Consider the following 25,149-nt stretch of genomic DNA (forward strand, 5'->3'; position numbering starts at 1 on the left):
TATGACTAGTCTGTATCAAGGCTGTGGATGATCGATTAGTTATCAAACGATGAAATGACTAATTTAGGTGAACAATAATTGAAAATTACAATGCAGTTTGGACTAAGCCTCCCAAAGCGGTGCATAAAAATTTATTAAGCTACGAATATTTCATAGTGGAAACTTTTTGGATTGCGAAGCGCCTAGTAGCCAAGTTAAAATAAAATTAGATACTAGAATCGCACAATATTTCATGTATTAGCAGTTAATCTTTTTTAAATTAAAATTTTAAAATAGTTAGCCTTCTTAATTATTATTTTATATTGAAATGATAAATTGAAATTGAAATTACATATAAATTACACGTACATTTCATAAATTAGACTCAATTTATAAATGCAATACCTCCAATTTTAAAATTTAACAAAATTTCAACATTGTAAAACACATTCTATGATTGGATAAATAACTATTTGGCTCTTCATATTTTAGTTATATTCATAATTTTATCTCTTATATTTGTTAAATACACCAATTATTTTGAGATTTAGTCATTCTATCTAAAAAATAGTATTTTTGATTTTAAACATCGTATAATACTTAACTATTTGGTCTGTCAAATTTAATATATAAAGAATTGAATAGATTAACGAAACTAGAATTCATAACTAATTTATGTATTTAGGTGTTTGTTAGAGGGTGATGCCGTGGGTTTCTCATTTTGCCTCGTATTGTTTCTTAATGGGTTTATCCCCTCCTTATCATTTAAAAAAAAAAAAAAAAATGCTTACATTTTATAATTTACATGCACTCGTTCCTATTGTTGTGGGGTCCCTCCGACTTGTGGGACCCACACACATTTGAAATATATATATATATATATATATAAAACACGTTTTTTGTTTTTGTGGCCGTCAAAGAGAGACTGCCGAACAAATAAGAAAGAAAAAAAAAAAACACGTTCATTTTGTTATTCAAAGGATGGTGCCAAAAAAAGAAAGAAAAAAAAGGAAAAGTGGACGCGTGATTAACGCGTCCACTGTGTCCCCTTCTCCTATAAAAAGGAGAAGGTTTTCCTTCATTAATGCGTACAAAAACAAAAAGCATAGAAATACATAGAGTGTATAGAAAATTTTAGGAAAGAGTTCCTAAAATTGGGAAAGAGAGAAAATAGTGAGGATTAAAATTTTGGGGTGTTTTTGTTAAACACTTAGAGTACTATTATTTTTGTAATCTCTTTTGTACCTACTACTATTTTTAGTAGAAGAATTATTCGGAGTTTTTGTCTCGTGGACGTAGCTCATAACAGTTGAAGGGTAATTTTTTAATTTTTACCGTGATTATTATTTCTGGTGGATTCGATCGTCAATATCCAATACGAAATCATTGGAGATATATGTGGTAATAGTAATTTTATTTTACTTTTACTACCGATATTTTTCTGCGGGCCCCACTCGGGATCAGTTATAATCCTAACACCTATTAGGTTTTAGAGATAAGATTTTACTTATACATGGTATATGATGGTTCCATATATTAGATAAATGAATTGTGAAAATTAAGATAGGATGTCTGATCTTGTAAAATAACAGGTAATTATATATAAAAAAAAATTAAGACAACATTAATAATTATTTATTTCAAAATAAGAAATTTAAAGGCGAGTCTCCTCATGATCCATGATCTCACGCGCATGGAAGCAGCTCTTAAACAAGTAATCACATGGATTATATGACGTCTTACATTACATGATTCAAAAGAATTTTCTTTTCTTTTATTTTCTTCTTTATTTTATTGAAAGAAGGCACGAGGATTGATGGAAAAGGCAGACCAAAGTTATCCAAAAAGTCATATCCCTTCTAGAAAATATAAATTGACTCCCTGCCACCTGTGCAGTCACACTCACCCCTCTGAAGACTCAGGAAATTATTCATAAAAAAATTCATTAATCCTGTCCCTCGTCACATTAAAGAAAAACAACAATAATAGTGTCCACAAATTTTTCTTTCTTTTTTTCTTTTGAAAACGAAGTAGTAATATTTTATTTTCAGACAAGTACATTAATCACTCACAGTGTGAGGGTTTAATTAAAAAGTGCTTGAACTATCGTAATACAAGTAAGACAGTTTGCCATCAAGTTTTGAGGTCAACTGATGAGCAACAAACCCATTATAATGATCATCATGAGCTGCAATACAAGCATCAATTACTCTTCTTGACATGTGATCTTCTTCATAAAATGGCTGTTCCATATATTCATCAAGCGCCATCCACTGAATTGATCAATCCAAATATCAGCTAATAGAATTAATACACGTCAACAACGACAAGCTAATCAACTAGATGGTTCTACGTACCTTGGCAGCTTGTAGTTCTTTCTCATCTACTGTGATTTCATAAGACAATGGCTTCAGCACGCAAACGAAGAGTATGTCTGATTTATCAAATGCTACACGATGAGCGTGTCTGCATGCAACCCATTAAAAATAAAATTAAGTTTTTTTAAGATTTTAGAAGCATGTCATCATTTCAGAAATAACCAAATATATATATATATATATATATATATATATACCTGAAAGCAACCAGCTTCAGGAATATTGTGTCGACCTTATGTAAGCAACAAGAGTTGGTGACGTTAAATTGGTAATATTAATATTAACAAAATATAGTAATGACAGTAGCCAGAAAAAGGGCAAAAAGAAAATCCTAAAAATCCTTACACCAGTTTCTTCTTTTACTTCTCTTATAACTCCTGAGAATATATCTTCAAACTAGCATAAGTTGAAACAAAGCGTTACGTGTATGGTTATTGCTCTTCAGGCAGAAAAAATTTAAAATTTCAGTTGAAGATAATTACCTTGTTAATATAACCTGTCGGCATCTTCCAAACGCCAGAGCAACTGCAGGGGCATTTTTCTTTGACCACAAGAACCTAAAATGTTAATTTTGTAAGGAGATAAATTTATAATAGACTATAAAATCAGGAAAATAAAAAAGAAAGATTATGTAATTATAATTAATAATATTAATTAATACGTCTCTTTTGTCATTGATGACAAATCCTCCCACACCAATTTGGTGTGAAGGGCTAGAAGGAAGTAAGCAAGGCTCATCGGGAATCCAATAAGTTAGCATCACGTAGCCTGGTTCAGCATGGTGGTAGTTAAAACCCTCCTAAAAATTAATCCGAGTAGTTATGAATATAGAAGCTAAACAAGTAGTAGTTTGCTTGGATGTTGATATAAATATGATTTAATCATAATTAATGCAATTGGTACCTGTATTGCTATTGGAATAAAGTCTGCTTGTTCCAATAGTATTTTCAGCCATATTCCCTTCTTTCCCTGCATTAATTCCACATGAATTTTGAGTGTTCTCTCAAGCAAGCAAGTACTACTTGTTCTTTACGTAGATTCTTGTGTGGCCGATTGTGTCACTGGAATTATTATGCTTTGAGCACATTTGGGTAACCATTTTTGCCTGAATTTCTACAGACATTTAATATATTTGTATTTCATAATTATCAACATTTTTTAAAATTTTTGTAGTATTATGAGAGACTATTTACTTCTGAAAAGACACTCTCCTTGAGTGGGAATTTTTTTTTTTTCAATTAATTAGGAATAAAAATACAAAACCTCACACATTAATTTTTGTTGTTATTGATTTAATAACTAGCTTAGAATTAAAAAGAAGAAACAACCCTTGGTAAGAACCTAGACTCTGCTTGTTTATCAAAGGAAGATATCAGAAAATCCTTCTATAAGTGACAAAATGGAATTTAAAACAAAATGGGGGAATTTTGCAGAATTTTGAGTAAAGAAAACAAAATTTCGAAGTCATGTGACAAAGTATATATGCCATTTCTTTGGATACCAAGTAGGTAAACAAAACAACATGTCCTAACTCCCATAGTTTACTATTTTCTTGCCGACCATGCATGAACCTGAACAACAAATCCAATAGGCAATAGTATAAGCACATGACATGTTTGAGCGGTGCAGTATTATATTATATATGGTAATACTCATGTGGTAAATGTGTACAATCTGTGTGCGAACTGCCATGTGGTCTTACCTTCAACTTCCAATTAGACAAAGAAGCTCGAAGGGCAGAAGCGAAAGCGTTAACGCTAGAAGGTAAATTGTTAGGATCAATAATAATTCCACCATATTCATCATCCCATGCATCAAGAAATTGATCCACTTTGAAACTTGGAGATGATGTTTCTGGGGACATAACTCGAATTCCTCTGTTATTTTTTAGCAGAATATTGCGGCCATTTCTAAGAGATGGCATTAAGGAAAAACCATTTTTCCCCCTTGAAATTCTAGGCATCTCTCTGTTACTGTAATGCCAGCAACAGTTTCCGTTGAATGCTGCAATGGCTAACGCCATTATTATCCTTCGATTAATTAAACTGTTGATTCTGCTTCTTGCCTGAGATTTCCTGTTGTCTGTGTGTGTGTGTGTATATATATATATATATATATATATGTTCGTATATAAGAGAAAAAGTAAAAGGTGAATGTTTCAAGGGAATAGCATATTCGTGATCTATTGTATGACAAATTGGAAGAAATTAATATCGGTATCCTAATTTACTCAATTCAACCAAACAAAAGAATGGCCAGATACTTTGTCTTGGCTAAAACATTTTTAACAATCACAATCAAAGAAGCAACTGTGATTTCCACTTGCAGAGATAGTACATATTCCACTGCAGAGATCATGATTCGATTCTATCTTCGCATTTCCAGGGTTCTCCCTGCATTATATTTCACGCCTTCACGGTGAAAGGAACTAATACTAAGCAATTTTTTATGTGGCTGATGGGAAAAGAAATAAAAAAAATATGGACGGAAACTTTTCCTCTTGTTTAAGAACGTCACAGAAAAACTTTTTGGCCCAGACCAGGTTCGGTCTTGGCCCAAGTCACATTTTGTTTTTGAATATTATGGACGCGACCGTTCCGGCCTATATTAACACGTAGCAACAGCTGGCCCATGTAATATTGGTTGGGTTGGTCAAATCGGAAATCCGATTGGTGATCACTATCTAACAATCGGACGGTTGATATTCAATGAATGAACGATCCTAATTTTTCTTTCTCGTCGTCCTTCCCGCTGGCGAAAAATTATCACAGCTATAATGCGCCAAATCCAATTATGGGAGTACGGTGAAGAAGACATAGCAGAACTAGTCATCTCCGTCCGTACAATCTAGGGTTTATGAACCATTGATAGGCGATGTACAGAGTACAGCTTATCCTCTTAGGGCTCTCAAGGTAACCATCTTTGCACCTTAAATCCTTAAATTGAGTCTGTCGTTTTTGTTATTGTAAAAAAGGAAAGGTCATATAGTTATTGGTTTACGTTATTGCTTGGGTTGTAGATACGCTTACAATTCAGGCAGCGAGTACATTTGGTAATTGCCAGCGTTCTTTTTGGAATTGTTTGTTTAATTATGGGTTAGGAGGTATTTATTTATTTGCTGAACTAAAAATTTTTCTGACAACTAATTTTATCTATTGACACAACAAACATTTTTGAATGTCCATGTATGGAAAAGGTAACTAATGACTAGATTACATGTTCCGAATGAATTTTCTCTTTGTATTAGTTTTTTGCTGGTGAGTACTTGTGTTATTTTTCGACTGTATTTTGAATTGGATTAGTGTAAAGAATATGCCGTTTGTCTGAAATTGAAATTGAACAGTGTGAACAGAGCCGTGGAATCAGTAGGTTGCCCTTGAGATTTGGTAGTTCAAGTGCTCCCGCCCTGCAATCATCCTCTTTAAGTGGTCTTTTGAGCTAGTTGATTGGTGACAAGTCCAAATATTGGTTCCCCATTCTAATGTAGGTTTGGAGGGATATACTATTGGTTTGGAGAAATACAAAGTACATGAACATGATTGTGAAACTAATTTGGATTCTGAACTTTATGAAGGCTTTTTTTTTTTTTTTTTTTTGAAACTAACTGTAAGAAGGCTAATGCTGTGTGATTATAATAGAAACTCGAGGTGCAGACAGAAATAGAGGTTCTGTAGTCAATAAAGGAAGATTTGGGAGGTACAACTATCATAAAGCCTTAATTAAGTTAAAGACATTCTTAGTTAGGTTGCACTGGGAACCTTTTTGATGCCCCTCTCACCAATTTTCTTGTTTTTTCTTTTTCCTGATGTTCATGTGCTTAGAGTGACAGTTGTAGTGGAATTGAAGTCTATGTCTTTAACTTTCACGTGCATCAGAAGGATATTGATTTCGACACATGTTTAAGTTGATAAGGTTTTCTAAGTCAGCAGGATGAATGTCTGAAAGCATCTTGGGGTTGGATTTGTTATAAATCTTGAAAAAACGGATTGGGGGATATGAGTTTTACCATTAGCGCTATATTATTATTAATAGTAATCCCAAATACAAATAGCTTGTTGTCTAAGCACCAGCTTTATGCTTTAAAGAGAAATACAAGTTCACTGCTCTAGAGAATAAATTACATGGTAAAATGTGTTCTAGTTTTGTGCACGTGCACCTCAAATGTCTTATACATGTTAGTGCCCCTTTTGAGGATGCTTGTGCTTGCGCATGTAGGGTTCTGATTTTGCCTCGAAAGCTGTATAGCTGTTAGGGAGCTCATTGCGGTTGTTTCACCAGGTGCAGGTGTGATTCTGCACCTTAATCTTTGCTAGTACCCTGCTGTGCAAAATTTTGCTTGGTGGGCTGTGGCCTGATACTTAAATATTTTTCTTCTTTTGCTTATTACAGTTGACCCAGTGGAACTAGTTCGCAATACTCGGTCAAGAAAAGCTGCCATTTTGTCGAATTTGGAATCTAGAGTATGTTAATGTTTTCTTGGTATCAGGCATAAACTTTAGCAATATTAAGAGATTATTACGCATCAAGGTTTTCTTGAATCGCATTTGCTTACGCTTAAGGTGCATTTCTCAGTTGATGGCTGCAGAAGATATAGGTAGACAAATGTTGACATATGGTAAGAGGTACGGCTCTATTTGTGACCATCTATCTGGTGGTGAATTAAAGTACCACATACTGAGATAAATTATTGCTTATTCACTTACTCTGTATGTTTTTCTGCATTTATCTGGTATGCTGCTGTACATGTAGTCTATGTTATCTCATTTATAAGAGAGTCCAAGTATAGTCCAAATACACTGGATGTTTGCTCTTCTGCTTTCTCGTATTTGTATGATTTTACTTTAATAACATGTTTGGGAAAACTTTTCTTAGAGATTATAAATTCAGTTTCATTGCAAGATATTCTTGAAATAGCACAGAAACTGATCTCTTCCCCTCTCACAATGGTATCATATGGAGATGGTATTTCCCACATGGAAGTAATCTTTGACTTCTTTTAATTGTCCCTTGATGATTTTCTGGTCTTCCTTTACTGATATTCTGCAGTTATCAATGCCCCAACCTATGATGCAGTCAGCAGCAAGTTGAAATGAATACATAAGTATATTTATTAATATTTTTTGGCATCAAACTGAGTAAATTCTTCAAGCTTTACCGTTTAAAACAAAAGAAAAACATTTTAAATAAGGAATATCAGATATATCCGCGGTTGTGAATAAATTGGTTATCCTTGGCAATCAGTATTTTGGTATGCCTGGTAATGTTGATGGAACTCTGTTCTGCAGAATGGGTCTTGCTTCCGTATTGGTCATGTCTTCTAAAGTTACTGTCAAAGAAGATTGATTGTATATATATATAATTGGCAGGTTTTGTAGGCATTTCTGCTATGCATCATCTTGTACGGTACAACTGTTGGTTTAGATTGTTTGTGCTATGTTAGTTGGGGATGTTATTTATTTATTTATTTTAACGGATCAGCTTTTGATCATTCCCTAAATTGAAATTGAAAAATAGGTGTTTTTAGAATGACAACTTTAGTCTAGAAGCTAAATTTCTTGAATATCCCTATTGCAATGGATCTTTCTTATAAAAAAAAAAAAAAAGAAGTTATTTTGATGACTATTATACGTGCGTCTGGAGGAGCTGATCGATGTCAACATATACATAAATAGAAGTTTCATTAGATTTGATCTCATTTCCAGAAAATCAAGTAAAAGAATGGATATGATAAATTATAGACATTTTTCATTTTGGTCTTAATTGATAAGGTCAAAACACCCATTCGAGTATAACAGAAGCAATAGCCAGTATTAGATAGACCTAACGTTAAACTTGCTGTGTTAGTATACCTCTAGCATGAGGAGTCATACCCAACTTACATGACGTCTTTCATTTCCAAGTGCACTCTTTCTTCCTTCTTTTAAAATAATATAAGTTGGTTAGCTGCTTTCAGTCCTCACCCCTTTTTTCTTTTTAGAATTCGTACTTGTTTTTCTTTTGTTTCTGAAGTTTTGACTTGCCTCAGTCTTTGCTTTTTCCTATTACTTCCTAATTTATTTTATTATCATTTGATTATGGATTAATCCCTCCATTAGCAAAATGCATAGCTGGAGGGTGCAATATTTGCAAATTTCTAATCATTTGATTGATGGGTCCGAAAAAACTTGATTGTTCTTTGATTTAAAAGGAGGGAAAAAAAAAAAAAAAAAAGCTTCCTATGGGAACATTTATATGGGTTAAGGAAAATCATATACAAGTCTCTTCTTTTTACATTGTTACATGTCATTTAATTGACATCTACTCGATTTTGAAAATTACGTAGTACATACTACCCTTACGTAAATGAAAACAACATGAAATTTCAGTATCTACTTTTGCTTGGTAGATTTATCATTATCCTAGATAATCATCTCAAAATGCCTCTTTTTGTAATTTACAATTTAGAAGGGGGGAAAAAAAAAAAATACAAAACCACAATTTTTATTTTTATATATTTTGGTTTGTTTTAATAAAAGAAATAAATCTCTATCCCCACAGCTATGCCACCAAAGGCAGCATTAATGAAGCATTGGCCTTATTTTGCTCTTTCCACACGAGATTTTCAAGCACAATTATTCAAAATTTGATTTATACCCATAAATTTGTATCATGATGTGGTAGGCTGTCCTGACACATGAAAGTGAAGTATTAAACCCAAAATTAATCTTATTCCTCAGAAGGATGGTGCCATTGTGCCTGTCAAGTGAATTGATGGCTAAAGTTTTGACACTACTCCTATACATACAATACATCCTTGTATGACACAGTGCATAAATTTAATCCACGAGTAAGATATATTTAAGATGTGAAGGAAACTTTTATGTAACGCCTTGCTTTCTATACCATATGTAACACAATATATTCATGTGATGCAATTTCGACAACGTTTGTTGTTTTTTAAGATTAATTAGCTAGTGGTGTAGTAATTTTTGCTCAGTTTTTAAATATCTAAAGGAAAATATAATTATTTAATTTTCAAAGTGCACGATCAATCAAATCGATCGTAGATGTCTTTAATAGCAAATTCAGGAAAAAAGAAGTAAATGAAAATTACATGGACTAAGAAATGAGACCTTGAGATGGGAAATGCTACCCCAAGCTATGAATATATATATATAACTATATATTTATTTATATAGTTATATACACTAGAAGTTTTGAATCTGGCCTTTTGAAATCTTCAATAGTTCTTTAAATTCTAAACATGCAAAATCATAAACAAGAGGCAATGGTTCTCTCTGTAAGAGATATTCTGATACATGAATTATATTATTAGTCTTTTTTTCTATGAGATATACTCCCAATTGCACCAATAAGTTGTTAAGGAATATATGATGCATGTTCTTTGCACAAAATGCAGTATTTTCACTCATTATTATATAATATTCCTTAATTCCCACATTTTATTTTTCTCTATAAAAAAAGAGACCAGAAATTTATTTTATACAATGCCTAAAAATGAAATAATTGCAAACTATGTATATACTCAATATCACATGGAAGGAATCAAGAGTATACATAATACTAAATAAAAACATATAAAAAGAGAAGTAGTGTGTGTGCTCTTAAATATATATCTATGGAGATATGTAAGTTGTATTTTGCCAAATTAGTCAAAGGTCAACCCTATTGGATAATCTCATACTTTTGGACAAAAAGAGAAGCCTAATTATCAAAGTTTGTTTACAAGTTGCACAATTTTGGTCTTCCCTCTATGTATAACATATAGGGCCATGTAGAATATATTCTTTTTTTTCTTTTTCTTTTTCTTTCCTAATTTTTTACTGTTTATAATTAAAAAAAAAGAAATAAAAATGAAAAAATTGAGATAAAAGAGCAATTATAGCCATCAAAACATTATTTTGGTCCCTCCATCATTTACTCTTGACTACTGCTCAAAAAGAATGTTATAAACGTGAATGGTAACATAATCATCATCCAAAAAAAGAAAAAAAAATAGTAATAATAAAGATAATAAATAAATAAATAAATAAAATTCATCCGATCCAAGATACTTTAGGACTACACAAACATTTCTACCATGGACCCACACAAATAGTGGGTTTATGCTCTTCTTCTACCGTAGATTTCGGTATAAACTCTTTTTTTGATTTGTACATATATATATATATATATATATACTCGGATTTGGAATGATATTTAGATAAATTTAGTTCAACAGTAACAATTCTAGATTTTAAATTTTTAACCTTATAAATAAAATTCCTTTAAAAATACAATTTATTTCTAATTATTTAACTGCCTGGAGAGATACTATTTGTACCTAATATATTCTGGAATTTCCCTAAATAGAAAAAAGTAATAAACAAGACCAAAAAAGAGCAAAAATTAAAAAAAAAAAAAAGTAAAAATGAGAAAATAGTACATAAATACATAGCCCTGTTTGGCTAATGTTTATATGGGTAGGGTATGTTTGCTTCTGCTTGAAGTTTCGTAGAATTTTTTTTTTTCTTAATAGTTAACATGTATATCAAATGTGTATGTATTATATAGTATAATGGAAAAATAAAAATTTGATTTTTTTATTAGATGATATGATATTATAATAGTTCTAATAAGAAGGGGTGGTGGTGGTCCATCAAGTACACTGCTCATTTGCCTTGCATATCAAGCAACCCGTAATTCCTCTCTCTTTCTCTCTCTGAAACATTCATGGCAAAAGAATCATCATCGCCACTCCAGCTCAAAACCCATGTGAGTTCCTACCATTTTTTTATTTTTATTTTTCTTTCTCTTCTCTTCTCTTCTATCCGCTAAAACATTTTATCTTTATTACAGTTTTAACTGTATATAGTCCATCAAAATGAACAAAAATTTAACTGTAACTAACCCAATTCCGTCTCTCTTACTCAAAGTTTACTGCCACGTATATAAATGTATATACTGGTAGAGAAATTTTCACACTCGGAAATCATCTACTTCTGAGTTTCGTTGATCTGTTATGTATTATTTATATCATTAAAATACTATTGTAATTAACAAGAAAAGGGGATTTTTTTTTCTTTTCTTTTAATTAAATAAATAAACGAATTACAAGTATTTTATGGATGGGGTTTGTTCTTGATATGCTTTTGAATGTGTGCCTTAAGTAACAGCTGTGAAGGCCGTTTCTTGCCTTTTGCTTTAGTAGTCAAGGGCCTTGAAACAAAGGTGTTTGTGTTATGTGTGTGAGAGAAAGAGAGAGAAGGGTTATTATGCTTTAGAAAAACCAACTGGGTTTTTCTTTTTTTTTTTTTTTTTTAAATTTAATTTTGAATTTTTTTTCTCTCTTCTTCTTATAACTTTCTATCCTGTTTTGTTTCTTTCTCTCTCTATATCTTTCCTTTCTCTCACCCAAACCGCCTACATACTCTACTTAAATTAGCAAAGGCATAAAGGCTTAAAGTTAGGTGTCTAGGATTGAGAGGGTTCCTTTTCCTTTTTTCTTCATGAGCTTCAGTTAAAGTTAGAGACTAGAGAGAGTGATTTCTGGTGTTTTCCATGGTTAAAGCAGGTTTTATAGCTCAATCCTACTGTGACAGTTTCCTCTTTTCCTTCTCCTTCTTCTTCTAGCTTCTCTCTTCTCTTCCTTGCACGAGTTTTTTCCTCCTCCTCCTCCTTCACCTTCTTTTTCTCTAGGGTATATGTAATTTATATCTCTATTTCCAGTTTTGACCCTATTTCTCATCTGGGTTTTACTTATTTTCTTGATTCATCTCAAGTTTGTATATGGTACTTTAAACTACATATTTATACAGTTTCTTGAATTTTGATTTCTCATTTTCTTGCTTAAAATAATCTCCCAGTGTTTGATACAATGTTTCTTTGATACCCATCTCAAAAACAAATCCCAGAATCATATATTTTATGCAAATATTTTTGTTTTAAGTGATTGAAGGTCTAATTCGATCTACTATTTCTTATACATAGTTTGCATATAATCAGATCTCGACTTTCTTGATTTCTGTTCATATATAGATAACTAAAAGGATATGAGTGGTGGGCTGTTGTATATAGTTCATAATAATTTCGCCAAGAGTTTGCTGGAAAGAAGATAGCACAAGCTGTTTGTGTGGAGAAGAGCTAGCGATGAGTAAGAGTAATCTGGGCTCCATCAGCAGCTCTGATCTTATCGATGCTAAGCTTGAAGAGCATCAACTGTGCGGATCCAAGCACTGCCCGGGTTGTGGACACAAGCTTGAAGCAAAGCCGGTACGGACAATAATAATAATAAATATATTCTTGGCTTGACGTATATTTTGAATAAAAGAGAGAACATTGCAAAGTGAAAAATCAAGAATTATGCTTGATGTTTTATTCCGAATCTTTATTATTTTTTTTCCCTCTCTTTTTCTTTTTTAGTCTGAGAAGTAGTAAATATCCTTTGAGCTCAACCAAATTCAGCTGAACTAAAGCTTTGCTTTCTCCTCTCTCTCTTTATCCTTTTTATTTTAATAATTTTTAAATAGCTTTCATTTTAACTTGGATTTGAATGGAGTTCGCAGGATTGGTTAGGTCTACCAGCAGGAGTGAAATTCGATCCAACAGACCAAGAACTGATAGAACACCTTGAAGCAAAGGTAGAAGCGAAAGACATGAAATCTCACCCTTTGATAGATGAGTTCATTCCTACAATCGAAGGAGAAGATGGGATTTGTTATACCCATCCAGAGAAACTTCCAGGTTAAATATTATTTCTGTATTATTTTGCTTCCTATACATTGGATAATTCGTTGTTCAATCTTGTTAGGTTTTCCTGTATTGTATTCTGAGTGTTTTTTTTTTTTAAAGGCTGAAAAAAAGTGATATATATGCAGGGATTCTGTTATGACTTTTGAAGGAACAATTCTATCAGTCTGACAGTTCGTTACACCTAAGTGAACCTAACTTTGATTTTGGTAAAAACTTTTTTCTTGCAGGAGTTACAAGAGATGGCTTGAGCAGGCATTTTTTCCATAGACCATCAAAGGCTTATACAACTGGAACAAGAAAGAGAAGGAAAATTCAAACTGAATGCGACTTACAAGGCGGAGAAACAAGATGGCATAAAACAGGCAAGACAAGGCCAGTAATGGTGAATGGAAAACAAAAAGGGTGCAAGAAAATTTTAGTTCTTTACACAAATTTTGGAAAAAATCGAAAGCCCGAAAAGACTAATTGGGTTATGCACCAATACCATCTTGGTCAACATGAAGAAGAGAAAGAAGGGGAGCTTGTAGTTTCAAAGATATTTTATCAAACACAACCAAGGCAATGCAATTGGACTGATAGGAGTTTAAATACCGGTGAAGGAAGCAGTGATCCTAATAGCAGAAGAGATAGTGGTAGTGGAAGTTGCTCTTCAAAAGAAGTGATTCCTCAAAGAGATGAAATTACTGGAGCTGGTGTTGCTGCTGCACTTTCAAGTTACACTGCCATGGATATGCAACAATTAAAATCTGATCATTTTGGCTTCCCTCCATTTAGGAAAACTTTTGATGAGGTATATTTTCTTTTTATCAATGCAAATTTAAACTATTCCATTCCCATATTAATTAATTCTTCTTCAGTCTAATTCACAGTTCTCATTCAACAGTATGTAAAATTGTCAGCTTGATTGATGACCATTAAATTGGAGGGATCTTATTGCATTTAGCAATTAACATTATTCAAGTTTTTAAGTATCAATAATAACATAAAAATTATTTATGACAAAAGGATATATATATATAAAGAGAGGAATTATTAAAAAAAGAAAAAAGAAAAAAGTTCTAGGGTTACTTTTTCTCAATTTTGATTTTCATTGCTTGCAAGTTCAGCTTGAAAACTCTATGGACCTCACTTGATTATCTTTGTCAGCTACTAATTAAACTTGGTTACCCAAAAAAAAGTGTAAGTAACATTAAAAAGGAACAAGTATTTGAACTGATAGAGAAACAAAATTAAAGACTATTGAAAAAGAACAAAAGCAAAATGCATGTATTAAAATAGACAAGCTAGCAAACGATTGCTTCATGGAATTAGGTGTGTCTATTTTCAGGTGGGGATAGCAGAGGCTTCAACGGGAAGGGAAGCCCCAGTTTCAGGCACGTGCGATGAGATTCGCGACCACCATCAGAGGCAGCCACATCATATGGCCCATGATCATCATCATCATCAGCATCAACAGCCACAGCACCACCATGTGTACCACCAGATTGCTACTGCAGCATTTCACATCAGTAGGCCTTCACATCCTATATCTACTATAATCTCTCCACCACCTCTCCATCACACCTCCATTATTCTTGAAGACGACCCTTATCATGTCTCGAGATTAATGCTTCAAAACGAAATCCAGGTAATTAATAAATATTAATTCCGTACATTCTAGATTAATGGGATTATATATACATATAGCTTTTGATGGAGGGGAGGTCATAATCATCAGGTTTAGGTTGTTTATCAAAATAATATGTTAAATCTCCAAAAAGTCAGAGGAGTTTGACCTAATTCAGGGAGGTTGAAGAAGTTGGTAGGCTGATGATAGGGAGGAGCCAGCTACCGACAACCCCCTCTCTCTCTCTCTCTCTCTCTCTCTCGTCCATATATAATAAAGTTGCAATCTTTAGTTAATTTTTGGAACTAAATTGAGTGAAAATGAATTATATATGAAAATTAAGATAGACTCTGAGTTTCATTCAGAGTTCAACTGAGTGTGACTCGGTACTTCTTCTTTTTTCCTGACTTAGTGTAGGTTGCCTGGATTCACTAACGAGCTAAAGCTCACTGGTGACTCGTACTGTTTTTAATGGGAGCTAAATTGGACAAAATAAACAGTCCTTTCACTTTTCAACTCTCTTTTAAAGACATGATGATTAAGGTTTAGTAATATTTTTTTTACTATTCTTTTGAATTAAATGAATATGTACAGCAGCAGCAGCAACAGCAGCAGCAGCAGCAGCAGCAGCAGCAGCAGCAACAACATCATAAACTAGGAGGAAGGTCTGCGTCTGGTCTGGAAGAACTCATTATGGGCTGCACTTCGACTGACATTAAAGAAGTGAGTATGAACTTTTTGACCCTGAAATCCATGACCCTTGTTTTTTCTTGTCATAATTCCTAACTAAGAAGTGAAGAAAGAAAGAAAGAAAGATTAGAAAAGGTAAGAAGAGATTAAAAGAAGAAAAGAAAAAAATTTAGTTTCTTTATTATATTAGTATTTTAAATTAAAGATACAAACCAGAAACCTTTTCTTTTTCTCTTTATATCTTTTATTTTTCCTTTGGTTTTATTATTGTGATGTATACAGTATAGGTAAAGAAAAATATATACAGACCTACCATGTCTAGACTACTTGAGAGTATCTTTTTCTTATCTCACTGGAAATTGAGCATGATGTTCAAGACTTAAAAAAAAGGGCAGAATGCATATTGAAAATCAAAACACAATAGGATGTAGGTTGTTTCTTGCATTTATATGCTTTTAGTTTTTTTTTTTTTTTTTTTTTTTTTTTTTGTTCAAGGAAGATGGAATTTAAGCAATTATCCTAGTTTAGGTTCAATATGATTTTGATATATAGATCATAGAAAAGGTACCCAAGAATGTAGCAAAAGCATAATAATGTGAAATTACAAGCTGTCATCAATCTTTGAAATTAAACAGCCAGAATCCTTTTTCCCCCTTGTTTTTTCCTGATACAACAGATATAGGAAAAAGAAAATTAAAGCTAAAACTTTCGGCAGATTTTGTTTAATTAGCCTTTACTTAAAACCAGAAAACCCATTTTTTCTCATAATTAATGTAATTATGTGGCAATTAATGAATAAAAATAAAAAAATAAAAAGAAGTTTCCAAATAGAATAGAATGTCTTTTATTTCTAAAGGTAGATGATAGCGACATGAAAGCTTTTATCATGCGTGTCCTCACAAGGAAAACATAGTATCAGACAATCTGACAGTGGAGGAAATTGAAAAAAAAAAAAAAAAAACGGAAAATAGAAAAAAAAAAGACAAAAGAGGCAACTTCACTGGTTTGTTGTTTTTAAGTGAAAATTATCTGTTCAAAACCCTAACCCTATTTTTCACATGCTTGTACTTTCTTTTTTTTTTTTTTTTTCTTGGTTGCAGGAGTCATCCATTGCAAACCCACAAGAGCCTGAATGGTTGAAGTACTCTCCCTTCTGGCCAGAACCTGACAACCAGGATCATCATGGATAGGAGCAAAAATAATAGAGAATAAACAAAAAAGAAAAAGGAAAAAAAAAACCCTCATAAACAACATCATTATTATCATCATCGTTAGTACTTAATTAAAGCCCTCACACAAGTTCTTTTCAAGAAGAGGCCAAGAAACCATCTCTGCGGTTTGCTCTTTTTCCTTCTTTTTTTCTTTCCCTCTTGAGGGGGCCTGCCTCAGGTTCCAATGGCTCCCAACTGAACTAACTGTACAACAGTCCATGTTGGAAAGAAGGAAAGAAAGAACAAAAGGAAAAAGGAAGAAAAAGATAAGAAAGCAAGAAAGGCTGCTCTCTACTGACAATAGAAGGAGAACCAAAGACCCAAAGCAAAAATCTCTGTGCATGAAAATCATCACCAATATGATTACACTATCATCTTTATGGCTCTATATTTTTATTATTTTATTTATTTTAAGATATTGTATAAGTTCTTTTATTGTTCTTTGAAAAGGAAAATACCCCAATAGTTTGTGCAAATTGCAGGGAGATAAACTTTGTTAATTTGTTGTGTTTAGTCACTTTTTAGTAAAATACGAATAGGAATTTATATGATGTCTCTTTTTAGAAATGAAAAATGTGCTATACAGAATTGTTTAATCTCATTCTTGCCTTGCTTTTTCTCTGCTGCTTCTTTTCATATGCAAGCAAAATTCAAAGGGGCAGTCTCATTCTCCTTTGCTTTGTTTATTATATATGAATCTTTGCACGGTTTTATAGAAATTTGCAACAGTGCAATACAACGTGCCTTGCTTTAGCTAGTTCTATTAATTATTTTTTTTTCCTTTTCATAAACCATAACATCAATCTTCTATTTCTATATACACACTCATAGTGTTAAAAGTTACTGAAATGATAGATTTAGTGTGTCTCTTAAAGAAAAGAAGAAGAAGAAGAAGAAGAAGAGTTGATCCTTAATTAGACAAGATTTTGTGCAATGATGATAACTTTTTTTTCTCCTATATGCGTGCCTATAGTTCTATGGACGCTCATTAATTGATCATATAAATAGAACATGGCATGCATGCATATCACTTACAATTTAAGCACACTTGAAAAGAGAGTTCGCTTTTTCTATGCTATAATTCATTCTTTGAAATTAAATCTTTTTCTTTCCTATTCTCTCTTTTCTTTGGAATTAAATGGAATTTTTTATAATAATAATAAAAAAAATCATATCTTCATCTAGCTTGTAACACATTGTGTGCTCTACAATTAGTGAAAGTTTATCATCATTAATTATCTTTTTTTTTCAAAAAAAAAAAAATCTTTTTTTTTTAATACTTTCTTATTTTCAGAGTCCTGTCAATTTAGGCATAATTATCCACAATGAACGTTTATCAAAGTAAATGTTAAAGCATGATTCCTTTTGCTGATGATAAGATACATGATATTGACTGATTAATTAGTCCAAACAATAATTAATTATCTTGATTAAACAAGAAATGAAAATTATTTCCCTGCTTGCATAATCTAATTGATATTGAAATATGACTAATAGAAAGTAAATATACTTTAACATGGATTTTTTTTTTTTTAAGTATTTTACTTTGATGTGTAGTCCCCACTCCCCAACATGTCATTTCCACTTCACTAGACTCTTGTAATTACACTATTGGATTGAATTAAAGGTTTAATTTGACAATTAGTTAAATAACAATAACATATATCGTTTTAACAAATTAAGTTACAAATAGGGGAATGCCATGTGGATACACTTGCACCTATCCTCTTTGCTCCAAAAATAAATTTCACATCATGTGATTGGTGATGTTTATTTATTCATTCAAAAAAGAAAAGGAAAGTTTCTATAATTTAAAATATGAAATTCCAGTTACATGATATAAAAGCGAAGAAGAGATTACATGAGGAGGATCATGTAAGACATAGGTACTTAAATCAAAATTCGCTAAAACATCAGATTAGTATGAGAAAGGTTGCAATTTCAATTCGTAGGCAAGAATTATTTATTCATTCTGGTAAAAGCAAGCTTAATTATGTGTGTGTATATATAGAGAAAATACAGAATTTAAGTGAGAGTCTCATTTAATTATTTTGTTTTTATTAGTTAGTTGCGAAACTTCTTTTGCTGCTTTATTCTATTCCATATTCGAGCTTTTATGCTGTATTATAGAAGTAAAAGATATGGTTATCTAACAGGGAAATAGAGAAAGAGAGTAACGTGCATGCTATATATATATATATATATATATATATAATTGAAAGCAAAAAAAAAAAAAAAAAAAAAACAACATGGGGACGTGCATGAAATAAAGTTAAAAATGAACACGAAGCATAGGCAACTTCATCGTAGTTTCTGAAAGGAATAAAGAAGGAATAAAAGAATGAGCAGACAAGAATAACCTTTAACTTTGAAATGACCCTTCCTTAAGTAATGCAATTTTTCCACTCATTTTTGCTTATATGAATATATCTATTCTCTATTATACGAAGATTTCATGTTTTGTTATTATTATAATTAAAATAAAAATTTTAATTATGTATATACAGTATATTATTCATTACGGAATGATTCGATATCTATATCAGTTAATTTATATTAAAAAATAAAATAAAATGCATGAAATAGAAAAAGACAAGGGGGTTCAAGATTCATTAATTAATTTCTTATAAAGTTTTGGAGAATCCAAGCTCTACCTCTAATTAAGTACTTTGCTAAAGATTAATCAACAAATTAAAAGAGGAAGATCCTACCAGTAAGATATGTGTATATACATACACATAAAATATTTAATTAATGGAATGGAGATGGGAGAAGTGTCTCTTTCCACATGCAAATTATAAAATTAAAAAAAAAAAAAAAAAAAAAAAAAAAAAAAAAAAGACAGAAAAAGAAAATAAGGAATGAAATGTCTTGTTCAACCTACAAAGGTGATGGTGCAATTCTTTCGCTTTATGGAAGATTTTGGGTGCTTTTAAAGTATATATTAACATAATAGAGAGAGGGTTTCCCTCTCAGTATTTGCAGAGATTTGGTCCCATAAAGAAGTTGCAGCAAGAATTGTGTAGTGCAAGCAGGAATATCACAACATGGGCATACCGACTTTTGGGATTCTTCACCTCATCACAACAATTTTTTTTTTTCTTTTTTTTTTTTTTTTTTTTTTTTTTTTTTGTAGATGTACTTCCTCAGATTTAGCCTGTGACACCTTCAATTTGTACTTCCTCAGATTTAGGTCTTCTAACTTTATCCAGTTCCAAGTCAGTTGCAGTTTGTTTTCTGATAGTGAATGAAACTCAATACTTTCTAATCCTGAAAGTGACCCATCACAGTTGCTTCTTTAACAAAGTTTTTACACAACCTTACCTGCCTCATCGTTTTGTTTCTTACTAAGAAACTTACCAATTCTCAAGTTTTACACAATTAACTAGGACTTCTTTGTCTTGGTTTTGCCTTTTTCTGTAATTATTTTTATAATTTTCAAGAAAAAGTAATCTTTAATTTTTAATACATGTCTCTACGGGAATTTGCTAGCTTATTTCATAGGTAACATTTACTTTGCTAAACCATAGGCAGTCTTATTATATTCGATTAATAAATATATATATAAAAAAAAAATACGGTCTCAGAATGTGGAGCTAAAAGTGAATATCTTAGATAATTGGGACAGCATCTCCCTTCGATCATAATTTTGGATAGAACAATATTAGAAGCTTTGGAGGGTTGCTGCCTCTCCCAAGGCCAATGCTTCCAAATTGTACAATTCGAGATACGTTGGCCTTGAATCTCTAATTATAACGCCACTAATACGTACAGATACGTTTTAGATAAGATTGCGACAGATGCATTACAGAATGCCGTAATTTTATGTTTTTTTAAAAAAAAAAATAAGAAGATTGATGCTTTAAAAGCAAGGGTACATGGATGCAGCCATCCATACGGCAATTCATGCTTACGATCACGAAATTGGGAAAGTTCCGTTAGTTCAACTTTTTATTTTTAAAACTATTTTATAAATTAAACAATATATTTAACACATAAATTACTTTTTTTTTTATATCTTTTTCATATAGAATAATCCTAATGTATAAATGTTTATAAGAAAAAAAATTACCCATGCAGAGTAGATACACCCTACTTTAAAAAGAAAAAATCATGTCACGTGCTTATTTCAACTTTAGATTTTGTTATTACTATTTGATGAGTGCAATAATTTCACCGTAAAGCAGATACTAACATAAAGTTTCGATTGCAAATTCTCCATACTCGAAAAGAAAAGCTAGTTGCAACTTGCAACTTGCAACTTGCAATTGCTAGGGCGGTGAATAACTGAGTTGAGCTCAGTGAACTCAAATTTGACTATGCTCTATTGAAGTTTAAAAATTCAATTTATTCAACAAATAGCTATGTTTGAACACGACTAAATAACAGTAAACGAGCCGAGCTAAATAATTAAATAAAAATTAAGATACTATATAAGTGGTGAACGTCACCAAAAACACAAACTCAGAAGGCAAATAGATCGAGATTTTAAAAAAAAATCCTTCAGTCAGAAACTGACACTTCAACATCTTAACTAAGCACTGGGAAACAGTTGGGGTGTTAAAGAATGTTCCTTACTTCACTGCTAAGATAATGGTTAGATTTGTGATGAAAATTCTCATTCGTGTACCCATTTGATTTTACATCTGCAGCAAATGATTAAATTTAACACCGTTTCTTCTGGTAAATGATCCATCAATAGAGACTACAAAGTTCAAAACTAAATCACAACGCAATCAAATTGTTCGCCCAGTTGCCTTCACCGTGTAATCATAGCAAAGGACCCGTAACATAATGAACTGCTGATAAGCCAGTTGCTTTCTATACCTTGCCTTGCCTGCTGATCGGCAAAATGAACTGCTCTTGACAAAAGACCAACTAGAAAGGTACTTTTTCATCATCTTTTCAAATGACGATAAAACGCCCAAAATGTAACAGAGAACCACAGGTTATTATATTCTCAACTGACTAGAAAATTTTTACAGAAGATACACAGTTACGTACAGTTAGATTCAAATTATTCATCAACTGACAACTGTTGATTGGTGATCTATGCAATATTGAATCGAACTGCCTCTCTTCTGTTCAGTTTCTCTCATAAGAGGATTAACATGAAACTTCCAATGTCATTCCATGATGCTTTTCTCTACAACAAAACAACCTCTCAACATTTCACGGAGGATTCGGTGAGTTAGCAGGCACGTGCCTCGGGCATCTGGCCAGTAACAGGTCCACAAACACCAGAAACTTTCAAGGAAGCAAAGAGACAGGACAGCCTACCCATCATGAGCCTGGACTTAAGTTTAGGTACAATTGCCAGTTCTTTGCCAACCGCATCATCATCACATGGACTATGGTATCCTTCAAGATCTGCTTTTGTTATCAGAACTGCATCCCCAGAGGGAGAATGAGCACTAGGAGGTTCTTGACGCCTATTATATTCTTGAACAGCCTGATTATTATCAACGCAGAGAAGCAAGGAGAAAAGGCAGAGACGGTGAGCCAAGGTCCTAAAAAAATCTTAGAATTGCTTTGGGTGCAACAAACTCAATTACAAAAAAGACATGCCAGCGTACCAAAGTCCAAAAAGAAGAGCAAATTGCTTTCTTTTCTTAGGCTAGTGAAACTGCACATACAACAACTATCTAGCTCATCAAAGAAATATTACAAGCAGCTAAGGGCAGTAGGTGCTTAATGGATAGAACAGTTATAGACAAATTCAAGTAATAATTTCAAGAATGGAATCCTAAAATCACGCGGAATTGGCTTCAAACACCTAATCCAACACCGCAGGAAGTTCTCCTGAGAATGAACAGCAGACCCTTGTAGTGTCATGAGTGTCGCAAGTCTTAGCCTCATACAAAAAGGACTTAACAAAAATTTTCAGCACTTCCAATGCTTTACATTTCTACATCCAACAATTTTAAGGAGTTTTTATACATTACCTTCCATTGTGAAGGAGCAAGCAACACCCGAGGTCTTCTAGATCGCACATATTCTAGAGCAGCGTTAGGTGTCATGTGCTTATACTCTATCTGTGAAATATAATAAACTCCATGTCATAAAGTGATCAATCAGAAAATGTCACTTCTAATTATTGTATTAGCTGCTAAAGAAAGTTTAGGCTTATCAACAACCTGCTTTGTAAGGATTAAACATACCAAATAACAAAGCACAATAGTTGTACTCCTTCCTCGCCCTGCTTTACAATGAACGTAAGTAGTTCTACCACATAATGCATTTTCTACAACCAGGAAGGAAAAAAAATAGAATCAATCTCCCATGTCATAAGGGACAAGAATGAAAAGGGCCACAAGGTGGGCATTGATCAACAGAGATTTACTCACCATGAATGAAGCCCACAGCTCTGCTGATATCTACAAAAGAAGGAGCAAAAAGATAATCTCTTGTGGGAATTACAAGGTGTTCAATGTCATGGTCCTGTAAATCATAAAACAAACTATGGTAAGCAATTAAGCCTTCATATCAAACTAACTTTGTTTAGGCCAAACTTGCTATTAGTTGTTTATTTTTCTAAGGCAACTTTGAAAAAGAAAGATGCAAAATTCCTTTAAATTGTTTTTCTTTGTTTTCCTATGACAGACTCACCTAGATCAAGTTCAAACACACAAAAACAACCGGCATAAGAAGAAAACTGGAAGAGAGTCATTATTAACTTTAAGAACAGACCAACAAACTTGGGAAGACAACAAGAAGATCTATATTTTTTCATGAAAGAAATTAAACTAAATTAGCAAAAAGCAATTCAATTAACCAGCTGCCCAACAATCTAGCATCTGAACCATACAGTAAAGAAAATAACCCACACGATATAGGGATGAAGGAACCAAAGTTTCATAAGGTTCATTGAGTGTAATGACGCCACCAACACCAAGCTGCTTCAAGCGTGGAACATCCTTGGGGAATGGAACCGCTCCCAGCAAAAGATACTGCAAAGCATAGAGATGAATAATAACATATCATTACAATAAGCAAGACATCGGGAACACTCTATGTTAACAATGTTAAGTCTTATATAACCTCTAATAGATTACAGATAAATCTTTTAAAACTTAGTCAAAAGGACTTACAAGGTCATTGGAAGCAATGCCAAATGCAAGCTAAATGTCAAATTGAATATGCAGGATATAAGTATTCATTATCTATATCCAAATACAGTTTTCTTCTCAATTAAGTGGAACTTTGTTTACAGATAAATAATGCCCACCAAATTCCGCGATTTCTTTCATTTTCTTGGCAACCAAACACAGGATAAATTAACAGACCAAATTTATCAAGAATAAAAAAGAAAATAAACATAGATAATAAAAAAATACAGATAATCATTAAAAAAAAAAAACCTGGTCAATTTCGTCCCACCATCGGAACTCGGCTTGGATTTTGTTCCTAAACACATTATACAAAAGGGTCGGATAAAAGAGGATCCGAGCACCGGCTCCGACCAGCGCTCTCTTGGCGTCCACACTCACCATCTGCTTCGAGTGAACACTGTCGTTTTGACCCCGATCGCAGTCCACGTCCTCCAATTCCTCGATCTTCATACCTAGCCACGTACCCAAACCAAACACCCTAATTTCACAAATTCTGGTCAAGTTCACGAACAAAATTCACAAATTGGATAGGACAATATCTTTTTTTGCAGTTTTTAATTTCAAGTGCTAAAGTGAAATATAAGAGCATCGATCGATGGAGAAGGAAAATAAAGAGAAGTTTCTGGGTGCGGAAATGCAAAGAAGAAATTAGAAGGGACTGGTTGCTGAATTGGAGCGGGAGCAAACCGGAAAAACCGAAAAAGTAAATGCCCGGAATTTGGAACTTCCAACCAACGGTTTTGGAAGGTAATTTAGCAAGGGCAAAAGCATAAATTGAAGGTTTAATAATTTTATAATACAAATTTAGTCACATATTTAATAATTTTTATTATAATGATTTGTTTTTCCTAGAAATACTAATAAGTGGATAATTAAAGTCTTAAGATGGAATTTATCAATAAGCTGTTCTTTCAGGTGGTAAGCGATCTCAATCACTGTTAAGGTGAGAACATAGATTTGATCCATGAGAAATGCATTTTACAGAAAGGGCAAAAGGCAAAAAACCTTTACATTTTATAGTCCGACGGAGATTACACCTCCCGGTTATACTTAAAAAACAATCTTAAAATGGGATTTGGTTGAAATAAAAAATTAAGTGTTGAATAATATACAATTATTAAAAAAAATTTAGATTGTAAAAATGAAATACTCCGAATTTTTATTTTCAAAACTTTTAAATTTTTATTAAATCAAAAATTTCGATTTTTGATTATATGGGCTTTAAACACCAAACAATCTTAAATTTGGGTCCAAAGTGTTGTGAGTTGGGCCCAAGCCCAAATATATTGTCAGAATTTTCGATTTGAGAACAGTTAAAAATTTTCAAGAAATAATATGAAAGCAATTTAATCTGTTATGAATATATATAAATTAATTATCCTAAAAATCAAATATCATAATTGTTCATATTTTATTTATATTGAGTGAATGGAGAAAATATT

At 32.4% G+C, this 25,149-nt stretch overlaps 3 protein-coding genes and 1 long non-coding RNA gene across 6 annotated transcripts; 2 read left to right on the top strand and 2 right to left on the bottom strand.

Moving 5' to 3' along the window:
- Window positions 1–1,905: 1,905 nt before the first annotated feature.
- Window positions 1,906–4,432, bottom strand: LOC105637813 (nudix hydrolase 8). The gene is made up of 8 exons (XM_012221439.4): window positions 4,060–4,432; window positions 3,261–3,326; window positions 3,019–3,156; window positions 2,840–2,914; window positions 2,703–2,753; window positions 2,555–2,589; window positions 2,337–2,445; window positions 1,906–2,252 (listed from the first exon to the last, which is right to left on the bottom strand). The coding sequence occupies exons 1-8, from the start codon at window positions 4,378–4,380 to the stop codon at window positions 2,067–2,069; spliced, it is 981 nt and encodes a 326-aa protein (XP_012076829.1). The 5' UTR covers window positions 4,381–4,432; the 3' UTR covers window positions 1,906–2,066.
- Window positions 4,433–5,075: 643 nt separating this feature from the next.
- On the top strand, window positions 5,076–7,255 carry LOC105637814 (uncharacterized). The gene is made up of 3 exons (XR_001047027.4): window positions 5,076–5,269; window positions 6,573–6,641; window positions 6,747–7,255. It is a non-coding gene; the product is annotated as an uncharacterized LOC105637814 (long non-coding RNA).
- A 3,741-nt stretch (window positions 7,256–10,996) lies between these two features.
- NAC075 (NAC domain containing protein 75) lies at window positions 10,997–17,196 on the top strand. 3 transcript variants are annotated; one of them, XM_012221442.4, is made up of 7 exons: window positions 10,997–11,111; window positions 12,414–12,608; window positions 12,902–13,079; window positions 13,316–13,878; window positions 14,416–14,715; window positions 15,292–15,417; window positions 16,485–17,196. In XM_012221442.4, exons 1-7 carry the CDS (start codon window positions 11,070–11,072, stop codon window positions 16,572–16,574), a joined length of 1,494 nt encoding a protein of 497 aa, XP_012076832.2. In that variant the 5' UTR covers window positions 10,997–11,069; the 3' UTR covers window positions 16,575–17,196. The 3 variants fall into 3 exon arrangements, with proteins under 3 accessions (XP_012076832.2, XP_037493113.1, XP_012076831.1); XM_037637185.2 differs by having other exon boundaries at window positions 10,999–11,111; window positions 15,289–15,417; XM_012221441.4 differs by having other exon boundaries at window positions 11,028–11,111; window positions 12,375–12,608; window positions 15,289–15,417.
- Window positions 17,197–21,527: 4,331 nt separating this feature from the next.
- Window positions 21,528–24,458, bottom strand: LOC105637818 (phosphatidylglycerophosphate phosphatase PTPMT2). Its single transcript, XM_012221443.4, has 6 exons — window positions 23,957–24,458; window positions 23,423–23,545; window positions 22,943–23,036; window positions 22,757–22,839; window positions 22,541–22,630; window positions 21,528–22,047 (listed from the first exon to the last, which is right to left on the bottom strand). Exons 1-6 carry the CDS (start codon window positions 24,155–24,157, stop codon window positions 21,787–21,789), a joined length of 852 nt encoding a protein of 283 aa, XP_012076833.1. The 5' UTR covers window positions 24,158–24,458; the 3' UTR covers window positions 21,528–21,786.
- Between the last annotated feature and the right edge of the window lie 691 nt (window positions 24,459–25,149).

Source organism: Jatropha curcas, chromosome 8 (assembly GCF_041381405.1).
Source record: "Jatropha curcas cultivar XTBG-Jc1 chromosome 8, XTBG_Jcur_1.0, whole genome shotgun sequence".
NCBI classification, from domain to species: Eukaryota; Viridiplantae; Streptophyta; class Magnoliopsida; order Malpighiales; family Euphorbiaceae; genus Jatropha; species Jatropha curcas.

Excerpts from the sequence above, each read along its gene's own strand:
- LOC105637813 (XM_012221439.4), bottom strand. The coding sequence starts at position 4,380 with ATGGCGTTAGCCATTGCAGCATTCAACGGAAACTGTTGCTGGCATTAC. Across the intron at positions 3,157-3,260 it reads TTATTCCAATAGCAATACAG|GAGGGTTTTAACTACCACCA; the intron begins GTACCAATTGCA and ends ATTAATTTTTAG. Across the intron at positions 2,446-2,554 it reads CTGAAGCTGGTTGCTTTCAG|ACACGCTCATCGTGTAGCAT; the intron begins GTATATATATAT and ends GGTTGCATGCAG.
- NAC075 (XM_037637185.2), top strand. The coding sequence starts at position 11,070 with ATGGCAAAAGAATCATCATCGCCACTCCAGCTCAAAACCCAT. Across the intron at positions 13,879-14,415 it reads TTAGGAAAACTTTTGATGAG|GTGGGGATAGCAGAGGCTTC; the intron begins GTATATTTTCTT and ends GTCTATTTTCAG. Across the intron at positions 15,418-16,484 it reads CTTCGACTGACATTAAAGAA|GAGTCATCCATTGCAAACCC; the intron begins GTGAGTATGAAC and ends TCTTGGTTGCAG.
- LOC105637818 (XM_012221443.4), bottom strand. The coding sequence starts at position 24,157 with ATGAAGATCGAGGAATTGGAGGACGTGGACTGCGATCGGGGTCAAAAC. Across the intron at positions 22,840-22,942 it reads AGCTGTGGGCTTCATTCATG|AAAATGCATTATGTGGTAGA; the intron begins GTGAGTAAATCT and ends TCCTGGTTGTAG. Across the intron at positions 22,048-22,540 it reads TTGCTCCTTCACAATGGAAG|GCTGTTCAAGAATATAATAG; the intron begins GTAATGTATAAA and ends GATAATAATCAG.